The 15,359-nt window shown below is 33.7% G+C and overlaps 1 protein-coding gene across 1 annotated transcript in view; it reads left to right on the forward strand.

Annotated features, from left to right (window-relative positions):
• Positions 1 to 1,493: 1,493 nt before the first annotated feature.
• The window catches only part of ABCB11 (ATP binding cassette subfamily B member 11), a 114,425-nt gene continuing 100,559 nt past the window's right edge, over positions 1,494 to 15,359 (forward strand). Inside the window, exons 1-2 of the mRNA XM_012544786.3 lie at positions 1,494 to 1,576; positions 13,498 to 13,600. Coding sequence (XP_012400240.1) covers positions 13,525 to 13,600 — 76 coding nt within the window. The 5' untranslated portion in view covers positions 1,494 to 1,576; positions 13,498 to 13,524. The remainder of the gene's footprint in view (positions 1,577 to 13,497; positions 13,601 to 15,359) is intronic.

Consider the following 15,359-nt stretch of genomic DNA (forward strand, 5'->3'; position numbering starts at 1 on the left):
TTAGAAGAGATGGTTTTGAATATCTCTTCTATCCCTGACATCCTATGTCACTTTTACATTGTCTATTGACTACAGGCTAATTAAATTCTTAGAAAACTAGAACCAGTCAAATCAACAGTTCTGACCCTATTCCCACCTGAACCATCCAATGACATCTTCCTATGAATAATGGGCAAAATAGCATTCTAGTACCATCATGACTTTCATTAAATGGGTCTTCTGGTCCATCTCATAACTTGTCTTTTATCTCTCCATACCATTTTGAGTTGTTTTCTAAATTCTTCCATGAATTAAGGAACTTAAATTTTCTACATGTCAGAGCTAGCAAATTAGCAACCAGAGGCAATCCTTGCACCTGTGTGCCTAGTATCAGCTCAGCTAGTGCATCCTTAGTTGGTACAAGGGAAGCAGGACCAGTAACTTTGTCCTTAGAGGTCCTAGTGTGGAACTTCACTTAAACACTGTCCTGAAGTTGAAGCCTGAGGAAGGAAGAGAAGGCTAACAGCTTTGGAGTTAGGAGGAGAAAGAAGACTAGGGATGGAAATCTGAGAGATCTGAGTTCAAATCCTGACTTAGAAACCTGCTAATTGGATGATCCTGAATAAGTCATTTAACTTCTCTAGGCCTCAGTTCTCTCACCTATCAAGAGAGAGCTGAATGTAATGAACTGGAAAAATTGATCCCTTCCAGTCTTCAATCTATGATCCTAAGAAAGAATAAGGAAGGGAAACAATAAAGGTAGAAAATGAGATGCCTAGAAAAGTTGTTAAACATCTAGTTAAGGATGATTCTGTCCTGCACCTTTTTCTAAGTGATTTTTTGATACCTGTGAAAATAATAAACTTGTAAAATTATAAAAAATATGTATATTAATGAAGCATTTACTTGGCTTGAATTTCTTAATGCTTAAACTTAAAACAAAAAAGTCTTTAATGCAAATTTACACAGTACAGCCATTGGAGTTCAGGTAAACCAGAGTTGATTGACCTCTTAAACCCAGGTGCAAAGGTTGCCTGTGTACTTGGGGTATCTAAGTTAAGAGCTGATTCAAGAGTTCTTAAAGTTATCTGACTAATTATTAGTACTTGAGCAAGTCAGGAACACAAAAGATCTACTAAAATCAATATTTCCCTGAATGTATATTTTACTTTTTCAAAGCATTTGAGGGAACAAATCAAGTTTTAAAATAAGGGCTTGTAACCTGAAAACAGAGACCTCCTCGTGAAAGGCATCGTGCATAGTTACTGCATCTGTCTGCTAGAGTGTGAATACTAATTTAGAAGATGGATTGACAACCGCAAAAGTCTATACTGATAGCTTTTAAAGAGCTTCCCTGCTGTGTATGTGGTATTATTGCTTTGATTAGATTCAACCCTTCCTCATATGTCACTGACCTGAGCTTTAGGATGGCCTCAGGGCCATTGACCCACAAACAAATAGATAATGTTAACTAAAACGCCTGAATTTTGATCAAGCCTTTAAGGTGATGAAAACTGGGATTGGGAAAGGATGAAATACCTCTTGGCTCCCTGCACCAAAGTAGTTTCTTTCAGCTTGTCCAGGTCTATGTCCACAGGTAAGTTGGTGCCTTTGTAAGTTTGGATAGCTTTATTCAAATCTTCTTTCTTTAAAATTATATTTGCTCTTGTGGGTTGTTATTTTTTAAAATAAATTTTCCTTGCTGATCTAGTTTTGTTCTCTAGAATAATTTTTAACAGATAATCTAGGGACCATTTAGAGTTTTCAAGGGCCTTAAAGACAAGCCTTATCTTGTCTCCTTTTCTGAGAGTGGAACAGTATTATAATACTGTAAACATTAATAATAATATAACATCTTTGACAAGTGTAATAAAAGTTACATCAAGAACATTGCCAATGCCACCAAATGGATTCTGGTGATTCCTTTTTCTCTTTACTTGTGGCAAGTGAGAATAATTGGGTTAATTGGACAATGTGTAAGATTTTTAATCTGGCTGAAGGGGAGACAATGAGTTCTGTTTTAGGGATTGTGTAAAAACCATCCTGACAGGGAAAATAAGGAGAATTATCACCCACTTTGTTGCTCAGAAGAGGCCTCTGTCTCTGGAAAATTCCATGGGCCCAAATAAGTAGCAGATTTGGATTTAGGATTTGTTCTGTGAAAGCTGTGCCCTCAGAGAACCAAGAATAATGTTTGTATTTCTCCTGAGGTTCAAATTCTAAATTCTGGATAAATAAAAAGCTCTAATTCTCTACTTTAGTTGGCGCTTTCTGGCATTTAAGGATATGGTTTGAGTCAGAGACAATAATCGTGTTTTAAATTAAGGATGAATAATTTTCCTTTCCTTCAGAAATACTACCTTGTAGCTACAATCATGAACACCAGGACTTCATCTAATTCTAGCATCTGTTCTATATGGTACTTGTCACATTATTGGCTCTTAATACTAACTCATAATTTTGACCTTTCCAACTTAAAATGTTTAAAACTTTTATCAGTTAAGGCTGATATTTTCTCATTTGATTCTCAACATCTATGTAAAGTAAATGTTATTATCTTCATTTTATAGTTATACAAACTGAGGCAGAGGCTAGGGCCATGAAGCTATCAATTATTTGAGACTGGATTTGAACTCAGATCTTTCTGATTCCAGACTTAAAACTCAATCCAATGTGCCATCTATTTGTTTTAAATTAATTTTTCTAGGAAGAAGTTTGAGCTTTTTAGCACAAATTTTTTTAGCACAAGATTTTCATTCTTTAGGTAAGGTGTCAGCAGACTTGGCTTCAAATCCTGGTTCTGTTATTATTTTTGCAACCTTGGGTAAATTTTTTGTAAATCTTCTGAGTCTTGGGATCATTAGTGAGACAATATTAATGCTGTCTTTCTATCTGAGCAGTTTGTGTCACTGGGAAGTTGAGTTGCTTTCTCTTGAAGAAAGATCTTTTAGGAGAAATAGACATGGAGAAATCTAAACTGTATGTTGTATTTGTTGGGGTGAAGAAAAGATTCAGATTTTATAATAAAAATAATTTATAAATATATAACTCATAAAATAATTTATTATTTAAATAATTTTTAAAATTATTAATATAAATTTATAAGTGAATTATATATAAATTATAATTTATGAATGTAAATATGTAAAATTATTAAAAATAAAATATTTTTATAATAAAACATTATTGACATATGGTTGACATATGATGCATAGGCTAAAATAAACAAAACAGTATACAGTAGGATCATAAAGTTATTTGTTGGGCAAAGCAGGAAATATCTTCTCTGACTAGGTGGTCACAAGATGGATGGGCTATTCATTAAATTAGATAAGAGGTAATGGCACAAGCCATATACATGCTCCAAGAACATTTTGGGGTAAACTGAGGGACTTTCTGAACCAGGTCACACTCATGCTTAATTGAGTCATAGAATTTGAACAAAATGGGATGGAGATATTGGTGTCAGTGTTCTTGAAGTTTTGTGGTTATGAAAGGAAGTGCCATAGTGGATAAACAAATGATAATCATTATGTTAAAGTCTGAGGTCTATTATAAGGCCTTCCTATTAGAATACATATTCCTATGTAACATATAAAATGTAGGTTTAGAATAATTACATGGCAAGCAAATATGTATTAGTAAAATATCTTCTAACAATCATTACCTTTTATGGAATCTAATAAACTGACTAATACTGAGAATTTGAGTAGGGGTCTCAAGGAATCAGCTTTCTCATTTTCATAGCCCTCTCCTATTCTAAGAAGCAAGATTGCAGTGAAAAGATCATGAGAGTTGGAGACAAGCATCTGCATATGTCTGATTCTCATATCACCTGCTTTCTAATTGTGTGATTATGATCCACTTCTGTGGTTTCAGTTGTCATTTGTAAAATGGGGAGGATAAAACTTGAACCAGATTAGAGTCATTGTAGGGAAACTGCTTTATAAATTCTAAAGTGAAATATAAATGTGAATTGGAATTAATGATTTTTAAGAATGATTTTCATTTTATTATTATAATGTTTTATTATAAATTATATTATTTTTCCATGCTTATATATAATTTATAAATTTATATTAATATTTTAAATAAATTATTTAAATAATGTTACTTTATGAGATATATATGTAATAAATTATTTTTATTTTAAGATGTTTATTATAAAACATCATAATGATGTTTTAGTCAGCATGAGATGATATTATCCATAACAAAACTTAGAGTTTTACCTGGGAATTTTATACTGATGATGGGTCTGAGAGCCAGATAGCAAAACTTAAAAGTATTTCTTTCTTTCATCATCATTTTGTCCCATGATGTTTTTACTTTTATTCAGTTAAAATTCTGTTTTTCCATGGGGTCACTGATAATTCTGGATCTGTTCCCACAGAGTTTCTCAGAAACCAGAATAGCACTACAGGAAAAAAAAAACAACATAACAAAACAAAATCCTGGGACAAAGGAAACTCCCTAAAAAACCAATTTGAAATTCTGAGCTATGTTTTAACTAGTAAGTATTTAACAAGTGCTTACTTAAATGCCAGGTATTATGCTAAACTCTAAGATTACCAAAAAAAAAGGCAAAAATATTCCATTCTCTCAGTAACTCACTTTCTAATAGAAGGATGAGACAACATGAAAATAATAGATTAGATAGATAGGTAGATAGGTAGATAGATAGATAATTCAGATCACTATGAACTATGTGGTTAATAGTTCATTTTGGGGGGCAGCTAGGAAACACATAATAGAGTACTGGACCTAGAGTCAGGAAGACTCATTTCCTAAATTCAAATCTGATCTCAGAGACTTAATAGTTGTGTGATTCTGGGCAAGTCACTTAATCCTATTTGCCTCAGTTTTCTCATTTGTAAAATATCCTGAAGAAGGAAATGGCAAACAACTATAATATCTTTGCCAAGAAAAATCCCAAATGGGGCCATGAAAAGTTGAACATGACTGAAAAACAACTGAACAACAACAAAAAGTTTCTTCTTCAGGCACCCCTTGTCTGAGCTGTGGATAATCCACAGCTGAGGAATGAGTGTATCTGTTTCATAGAACCTAATCTTCTCTGGGGCTCTGGAAAAGTAACTTAGCTTTTTAAACATCACAGTTTCTCCCTCAATTAAATTTTTGTAGCCTGCTCAGTTGATGATGAATGTCTGTGATGTTTTGAGCATTGCACAAAATATCCTGGGATAATAGGAAAAGAAAGATGTTCTTGTCCTAAAAGAGTTTATGTTCTTTGGGGGATGCACCGCAAATACACAAGGAACATATTTTTTGAAGAATATTTACAAAATATGCAATGTACAAATATGTAAATTAATATGGTGTTGGTATATTAGTGGTGAAATATGTCAAGGCATCAGGCAAGGGAAACACCATTGAGTATTTTCCTGGCTCTGTGGTTTCATGCCTTAATGGCAAAGAATCTAGAAAAAAATCTCTAACCATGCCACTGAGACATGCTGCTATGATTGTTGGCATCAAGTACTGAAGAGATGACATTCATAAAAACAGCCCTTCTTTTCAAGAAATGTGGCTAAGCAGTGCCTGACCTGTTAGAATATGCTACAGCACAGCAGATGGGATCCACTCATTGCTGGTTATCTTTCTCATATTTGGTTGTTGTGGCTTTCAGTTTTTCTAGCCCAGTAATGAGTCATAGAATAGAATGGATAACTAAGCTAGAATGGTAGCTTTTTGTGACCTACTCCTCTCTTCCCCCAAGTAAGTTTCATCTGTCCCCCCAAGGGTGAGGGGCTTTAGTCTCTGATTTAATGATGTCTTTCTTTTCTGCATTTTCTCTAGAAGAATAGTCCCTCATGGGTTTATGTGTTATCAGGAGGTGGTGGTTGAAGAGGTGTTTTTACCTTAACAAGGTTTTGGTATGGTAGAAGTATATAAAAAAGCTTGCCTCTCAAACTTTTATCTGAGACAGAATGGAGACTTCATCTTCCCAGAATACGAGACTGAGGTAGAGTTAAGAGATCAGACAAACATGACAAGACATAAAGAATGAAAAGTTAGTTAATTAGTATTTGCTGGGGACACATACATACACACATATTAAAAGCTAGTGGGCTTCAAATAAGTTTTATTTTTTTAAAGTAAGCTTATCAAGAGACAGTATTATTTAGGAACTAAGATCATAAAATCAAATAATCAAAAAGCATTTATTAAGGGCTTACTGTATTGCAGGCATAGGGCTAGTTGCCGGGTTTACAAAGTTAAAAGTAAATCAGATTTTGACCTCAAAGAATTTATAATCTAATTATGGTAGATAACACATACATATACATATAGCTCTATAGAAAGTAAATACCAAGTGATTTTGTGGTAGCTTGAGGATAGCAGAGAAGGCTTAATATAGAGAATGAATTCTGAAGAAAATTGGAGATCCTAAGAGGTAGAAGTAAGGACAAAGTACATTCCAGCTTTGGGTCACAGCCTGTAGAAAAGCATGGAGTTGGGAAAAATTGGAATTCTTTATTTGAGGAGTGTAGAGGGTCATAGTCAATGGGGAAACTCTGGGTAAGGTATAAGACCCTTCTGCCCAGAGGGAAACTTCTAACAATGTCTGGCTCGGCTCCCCATCTCCCCTAAGGACTCTCGACCTTCCTGAGAAGTCAGGGGGCAGTGACAACCTGCATTGTGATTGAAGCTAGTGATACCAGGTGGCAAACTACATACAAAAACAAGTTGTTTATGTGGTGTTTTTGTAACATTATAAAAAGGGGAAAGCCTTTGAAGTAAACAGACTCCACTTTCTCATCATTCTCAGGAGTTTCACTTTCATCATTTCTCCACTAGGAAGGTATATTTTAATCACCCCGATGTGGGGGCTCCAGAAAGCAATGGTACAGTTTATCACCCCAACTTGGGGGCTCTAGAAAGCAGGACAAAATAGAGGAGCAATAAGAAATCAAGTTTGAATGTATAGAAATCTTGTGGATTTCTGTATATGATCTCTAACCTTAGTGACCCTCAGTGGGGACTTGCTGAAGACTTCCCCAAAGAAATATATAAATGAATTTTTAAAATTCATTCATTTTGAACTTAAATACAAAATAAGAAAAGAGAAAAAAATGTATTTTCAAGTACAAAGCAGAACATAGAAGATTCAGCATAAAACAATGAATTTCTATTTCAAGAAAACCTAAATACTACTTATTGTTTTAAAAGCTACCCAGTTGGGTGTATACATATAAATGCATATCTATAAAACATACACACACATATACATATACATATATATATAGGTGAAGTGTATATTATATATCCATATATATATGTATATAGATATGCAATGCTTATTTCTATTTGTTAGTTCTTTCTCTGGAGGTAAATAGCATCTTTCTTTATAGGATCTAAGTCTTTCCAAGTTTTTCTAAATCAATCACTTCATCATTTCTTATATCCCAGTACTATTCCATCATAATCATACACATATAACTTGTTTAGCCATTATCCAATTGAAGAGCATCATTTTAGTCTCTCTGATCAATGTAAGATGATCTCAAAGTTGTCTTAACTCACCTCTCCAATTGATAACAATTTAGAACATTTATTCACATAATTATATATAGTTTTGATTTTCCCATTGAAAACCCACCTGTTCATATTCCTTGAAAACTTAAGCAATTGAGATATGACTCATATGCTTATAAATTTGACTATATATATTTGAAAAATGAATATTGAATACATAATGTAGTTTTCCTATTTTTTTCTTTTAATGACATCTATCTGAACTTTAACTTTGTCTGTGATCATGATTAGCATCCTCGTTTTTTCTTTTGTTTTTTGTTTTTTTTTTGCTGAGGCAATTGGGGTTAAGTGGCTTGCCAGGGACACACAGCTAGGAAGTGTTAAGTGTCTGAGGCCAGATTTGAACTCAGTTCATGCCTGAGTTCAGGGTTTGTGCTCTATTCACTGTGCCTCCTAGCTGTCACTTGTTTTTTTGTTTTCTTTTGTTTTTTACATAATAAATTCTATCTCAGTCCTTTATTTTTAGCTCTGTATGTAGATTTCATTTTTATTGTATTTCCTGAAAGTGACATATTGTTGAATTCAAAATTTTAATCTATTTTGTTACGTAGTTAATTTTACATTTTTTAATTACTTTCATTTTTTTTTAACTCCATTCCATACACAAAGTTATAATTTTTGTTGTGTATTTCTCTCCATCCTATTTTTTCATTCTATTTTCTCTATCCCTCATCACTTCTCTACTTCTAGATGTTGGAATCCTTACAAAGTGTTAAGTCATTAGAATTGATAGAGACAATAATTATCTAATTTAGCATGGTTCAGTATGATTGATCTGATCCTACAAGGAGATGTTATGGGCCAGAACTTGAAACAAGGTACTAAGTGGAATTGATGGAAGCAATGCTTGTGTGCTTGGGTTTGAGCCTTTAAGAATTTACCCATTAGAGGTCACACATTAGAGCTCATACATTGGAGTTCACAAGTAGCTAATGTGCAGTCGGGCAGAACCAAGATTCAGAGAGAGGCTGAAGCTAGCAACAAGAGCTCTTGGAACCAAAGAAAGCTAATTGGGCTATTTTGGAAGAAACAATAAAGAACTACTTTAACACCTGGCTGCATTTGAGGTGATTATTACTCTGAACTGATACTAAGGCTGCCTCCAGAAAACCTCCCCAGGAAACCTGCTCCCAGAGAGAACGATTATATTATACAAAAGAAGAAGAACATCACATCTAGACACTACCTTGCTCTCCTATTCTTTAATCTACTCACCCTTTTTACAGACTTTCCTTTATACTCTCTGCCATGTTCCACTTTGATCTACCTATCTTTCTAAGAATTTCTTCCTTATCCCTTTCCCCTTCTAATTGCTAATCTACACTCAGTTCTAAAAGTCTCTCCTTTATCCTTTTTTCCTAACTCTCTTCTTTTATCTAAATTTAGGACTTTTACTCTTTTTTAGCTTTATATGTTGTTCCCTCATTAAAGTAAGCTTTCTGGACTACCAGCCCTCACTTGCTTCTTTTTTTTTTTTTAATCAGTTCTTCTTATCATGCTTTATTTGTATGAGATAATTACTCCTTTTTATCTTTCCCAACAGTTTTATTTTTTTAGAATCACCCTATTATACACAGCTCAGCTCATGCCTTTCTTTCAAACTAACAAAATAATGATAGCCATAAGAGTATTGATAACATTTTCACGTATAAGGTCACCAGTCTGACTTTATTGAACTCCTTATGTTTACCTTATGTGCTCTTGGATCTTGTATGTTGAATTTTTCCTTAAGTTCTGCACTTTTTGTCACAAATCCAAGAGAGTGTTTCAATTCATTAAATTGTTATGGGCCAGAACGCTGAAACAAGGATTCTTACAAGGTGTTAAGTCAGTGGAATTGATAAAGACAGTGGTTATCTAGTTTAGCATGGTGCTTAATAGTTCTCTAGTTCAGTACGTGTATTTAGTACTTAATATAGTTCTACAAGATTCACATTTGTGATAATGTAATTATAAAAGAGCATATAAGCTGGGAGCCTCAGCCAGAGTCAGAACCAGAGAAGACAAGCAGATGGCTCTCAAAGACAAGCAGACTGCTCTCAGAGCCAAGGAGAGACAGATTCATTCCATCTTCGGTCAGGCTCCTGGTGGCTGGCCTCCTGTACTTCCCCCACTGAGAGCAAGGCCAGTCTGAAAGGCTCTCCAGAAAGCTGGCCCAGGCCCCAGTCAAGGAATCTAGACTGTGAAGGAGATAATAAAGGATTTGGACTTTAACACCTGGCTGTTCTCGTGATGATTACTGAAAAGGCTGCCCCAGAGACCTCAAGAAAACCAAGCAACAACACTACATTAAATATCCAGTTTTTAAAAAAAATCCATATTTTCCCCATTCAAGATTATACTTAGCTTTGCTGGATAAAATATCCTGGGTCATAATCCAAGCTCTTTTGCTCTATGAAATATAGTATTCGAAAACCTACAATCCTTCAGTGTAGAAACTGTTAGGTTTTGTGTAATCCTGGTTATAGCTCTGTGATATTTATATTGCTTCTTTTTTTTTCCCCCTTGTTTGCAATATTTTCTCCTCAACCTGAGAATTTTGAAGCTTGTATACTATTCCTGTAAGTTTTCTTCCTGAAATCTCTTTCAGGTAGTAATTGTTGAATTCCCCACCCCTTCTCCACCCCTCCACCCCCATTTCTGTTTTACCTCCTTGTTCTAGATCTTTAAAGCAATTTTCCTTAATAATTTCTTGTAATATATTGGTAGGGTACAACAAGTCATGAAGGTGAGGAGTCATCCAGAAAAAATTCATAGACTCAAGCCATCTTTGAATCAAGGTGCAAAAGATTATTATAATGCTAAGCAAGTGGGCTAAATTCCTTAGCAGAATTTGCAGTTTACAAGGGGAAAGTCAGGACCTTTCATAGAAAAGACTCAAATCAAGTTGCTTGTCTAGAAAGTCAAATGGAAATTAAGAAATGTTTATACAAAATAACCTTGGGTTTTAATATCTATAGATTTGCTTCTGATTGCATACAATAACTGTTCAAGTTAGCTTCAGTTCAAAATAGCTATATTTGTACAAAATAATCCTCTTAGTGCAAGAAATTCCACAAAGGTCCACTTAGGGATAAGAATTTTGTCAGTATTCTTTCTTGGTCCCCACCTAGACACTGGGTTGCTAACAGGGACATGGCTTTTTGTTGAGGTCTATTCATCACATCAATATTATGTTGATTCTTTTTTGATTGTAACTTTAAGGTAGTCCAATTAATTCTTGTATTGTCTCTCCTTGCTCTATTCTCCTAATTAGTTTTTTTTTCATGAGATGTTTCACATTCTCTTCTTTTTTTTTTCATTCTTTTGATTTTATTTTATTATTTTTTGGTGTCTTATAGCATCATTAGCCTTCCCCATTTCAAATTCTAGTTTTCAAAGAATAAGTTTATTTCCTTAAGTTTTTGATTTTTTTTTCTTGTTGTTTGACTTTCTTTTTATACTTTTCTTGGATCACTCTTATTCCCTCCCCCCCCTAATTTTCCTTGATCTTTTAAAATTTATTTTAAAAGTTCTTTTAAGTTTTAAAGTCCTTTTAAGTTCTTTGAAGAACTCTTTTGGGGCTTTTGATCATTTGATGTTTCTCATTGAAAAAGGAGTGGGTTTTTTTGTTTTGTTTTTAGCTTCACTACCTTCCACTGAAAATGAACCTATTCTCTATTTCCATGGTAGCTATCTATGTTTTTTCTCCTTTACTTACTCATTTTTATTTTACTTTATTTTTAGCAGCTTTTAAAAAATAATCAAATTCTAGTTTTGAGTTTGGGGAATCATGCCACAGGCCTTAGATCCTTTTTACTGGTATTTTCTAAACTCTGTCTTGGGGCCCAACTTTGGGCATTATTTTCTACCTCTAAGCCAGGGCCCTCAGATATGATGTCCTACAAACGTTTTTGCTTCTTGGATCCCTTCCATGGCTGTAAACTTCAACTGTCCTTTCCTCCATGGAACCTAAACCAAGTAATCTGTTCTCCTACAAGTGCCTATAGCCAGCAGGGGCTCTACCCATCTGCTATTGCACTCACCAGCTATGTACTAGCACCTTCTTCCCCAAAGCCACAGCTCAGGACCCTCTTAGTACAGTTATACCTGGCATCCCTTAACAGTGGAAGGTTCTTCAAACTTCTATTCAGCCTTCCAACCCTCACACTGTCTTTGAGGTGAAAGTTCCTAAGGTTAAGGCTGCCTCCCAAGCACCTGATCAGAGGACCTGTTGTTTGTTGATTCTGGAAAGTAGGCCTGGAGGTGTTTGTACTTCAGTCAGGTAAACTTCCATCTTGGAGGAATAGAATTTACATAAAATGTGACCTCATGACACAAAGTGCTAGTGATGGTTAAGATCTGATTATTGTCAGTTGCATGGGCATCCTATACAATTTGTCCATCAGAAAAGTTATATATTCTGCAAACAGACAATGAATTAGACCTAAGCAGAAGGCACCAAGAGAGCTGAATTGCTTTTGGGGAAGATGCATTTCTTTTAAGGATGTCATATTTCTCCTCAAAACAGAAGTCCCAATTTTTAACAACATAATTTTAATTCTTTAAATAAAATAATTTATTTAATAATTTAATTTTGGGTGGTAATTGGGGCTGGAAGTGTCTGAAAAGTTAAAAGTTGAGAAATCTCCAAAGGGTATTAGAGTTCATCATGGGACTCAGTGTTATAAACAAGGAATTATGAATAGGTACTTTATTAAAAGGTATCCTCAGGGATGGTACTCTATCTACTGTGCCACCTAAAAATAAAATGTTTAAAATTGTTTACTATATAAATTTATAGAATTATTTACCAAATTTATTTGTCAAATGGCAATTTTTTCCTCATCATATAGATGACCTTTTAAATGAACTTAATTACCCCTTCCCCTCAAAGTAAAAAAAAAATTGTCAAGTTTTTGGTCATTATATAGACAGTAATTTCAAGTAAAATATGAATGTCAGAAATATTAATTAAATGGGATATAACCCCTGACTAAATTTCCCTGATACTGTTAATCTTTTAAGTAACTAGATAGAAAAAAATATATTAGGGCTTTCTGTGCCTTGAGAATAAGTGTCTTTTCATTTGCAATTTATTAATTCAAAGTCTGTTCCCAAAGAACTGCTTATGCTTCATTTATACCTGAAAGAACCTCATACTTATATTTCTCAGCCTCTCTTTTTTCCCCTTATGAACTCTGGATTTGCTAAATACAAAAGGGGACATCCTTTTAAATGATCATTCATTTTTTCTGTATAATATGCTACAACCTGTGGTAAATTACTCAACATCTGATCCTTACTTTCCTCATCTACAAAACAGGAGGTTGAGAGTGAGACCAGAACCAGGTTAAAATGTTATTGGTAACTGTTACAATGTTCATTTGTCTAAATTAATTCTAAGTCAATATTCCTGTAATACATTTCTATTTGAGTTTTTAACCACTGGGTTAGTGTGCTCTTTCTTCCAGGAGTAACATCTCCCTTTATTAAAAATGAATATTTATTACCATATTTTGTTAAGAAGACTTCAAAATATATATAAAAAAAATCCTTTGACTCCTGACTTTCAGAATTTAGACAGAAGATTCTGATATGTTCATATGGGATTTCTGTTTTTCCTAAAATCAAGTAACTCAAATTGTTAATCTAGCTTCTTTAAAACATTGAAAAAAATTAAATCGACTTAAAAGACTAGCAGATTCTTTCTTTTCACAACATTCTCATATTTACCAGTATCTCTTTAAAATAAAGTAGAAAACATTTTAAATGATTTCAAGATTTCTTTATGTATCTTATAAGTAATTAATCATAAACACTTTATAGTTGGAAGAGCCCTCCAAAGCCATTAATTCAGTTTTGACTCAGAGTAATTAGTAAAGGTTGATTCTGGGGGCGAGTTTTTCTTTTACTTCAACTAATTTGATTTATTACTTGAAGACACAAGAGTTTTAACGATTCTTTTCTGTTTTACAGGGTCATTGAGTGGAGATAGAAATTATCATGTCTGATTCAGTCATTCTACGCAGTGTTAGAAAATTTGGAGAGGAGAATTATGTTTTTGAATCACATGAATCAGGTAAGAGCTCTTTTCTTTAAAAAAAAATTATCGATGATTTAACATTAATGAGTAACAATATTGTTACTTTCCAATGTTTTTCCCCTACTTTCAATAGAAAATAAGCAAAGCAAAGGGATACAACTAAGACAATAAGTCATCACTGTAGTCATATATGAAAACATATGTTTTACTACTTTTTTTAGCCAAGGGGAGGGAGGCAACTTTTCAGTTGAGGGGAACAAGGACTTTGCCATTATTTTTTTTTTTGTATAAAAAGAGGCAAAAGTGGGTAAAGTTAGTAAGTTTCCAAAAAATATGCTTTTACAAAGTCTAATCACCACAAGAACCTAATTTCCTTTGCATGAAGTATGATGCCTTGGATACAGCAAATGTTCAATAAATCTGATTAAATAATTGGATTTTCATCTTCCATCAGTTTATATGTAAGGAATTCTTTTCGTTATAGAATAAAGCTATTTGTCAAATTTTTCCACATGTTAAATGCTAATAATAACAATAACTGGAAATTATATAGCACTTTGAGTTTTACAAATTACTTTACATGTGTAAAGCCTTGGGAAGATTTGAGTTCAAATTCAACCTCAGATACTTTCTAATTGTGTGACCCTGACTAAGTCACTTTTTTCAGTTTCCTCATAAATAACCTAAGGATAATAGTAGCACCTACCTCACAGAGCTATTGGAAGAATAAAATAAAATCATATTTGTAAAATGTTTTGCAAATCTCAAAGTGCTATGTAAATAATAACATTATTATTTAATTTAATCTTTTCAACATCCATGTGAGATAAGTGTTGTTATTATTATCTTTATTTTCTAGATAAGATACTCAGTCTGAGAGAAGTTATATGACTTACTTTTAATCATAGAACTAGTAAACTTATGAGCTAAGACCTGAATCCAGGTTTTCCTGACTCCAATTGTAGCATTCTATCCCTTATGTCATTTACCTGCCCTGTAGGTGACCTACTTGGAATCAATCCATGATCTGGACATTATATGACCGATGGGATGATATCAGCACCTCCTCAGGCGTTTGGGACATTAACAGAGTGCTAGAATTTCCTTTCTTTGCTTCTTTTCCCACAATTTTGGATTTACAATTGTAAAAGGAAAGGATTGGGGTGAGAATGGAGGTAAACAGGGAGGTCCTTGGAAGAATTTAACCAGAAGAAAACCAGCCCTAGAGAAACCATCCCTAATCTGCAAAAGCAACAACAAAAGCACACTCAATGACTCCAGACTCCCTGGATATATGCTAGTATCTATCATTGAAATGTCATGATGTTTAGAGATTAATCTGGTATTGTAGTTAGCAGAAAGGAAGCTAGATTTGAAAGTAGAAGAACTAGGTTCAAATTTCAATTTTCCACTTATTACCTATATGATTTGGGGAAAATCATTGACTCTCCCTGGATCTAAATTTTATTCTCATGTAGGAAAACGTTGAAGTAAATGGCATCCAAGGTATTTTCTGGCTATAAATCGTTTTATAGACCTTGATGAAAGTAATAGTAAAAATTAATCATATAAAATGCTCATAACGTTGATAGATCCTACTTTGTAATTTCTTTTAATAATGAATTCAGAAAAAAATAACTTGTGAAGGACAACATTTGGCATAACCTATGGAATATTAGCTTATCAAGTCAGGATTTATGTTTTTATGTTTAAATAGTATATCGTAGATGTAAAAGTAGAGCAGCTTGGTGGCATAGTAAATAGAGTACCCAGTCTAGAGTCAGGAACACCTGAG

Source organism: Sarcophilus harrisii, chromosome 3 (assembly GCF_902635505.1).
Source record: "Sarcophilus harrisii chromosome 3, mSarHar1.11, whole genome shotgun sequence".
NCBI lineage: Eukaryota > Metazoa > Chordata > Mammalia > Dasyuromorphia > Dasyuridae > Sarcophilus > Sarcophilus harrisii.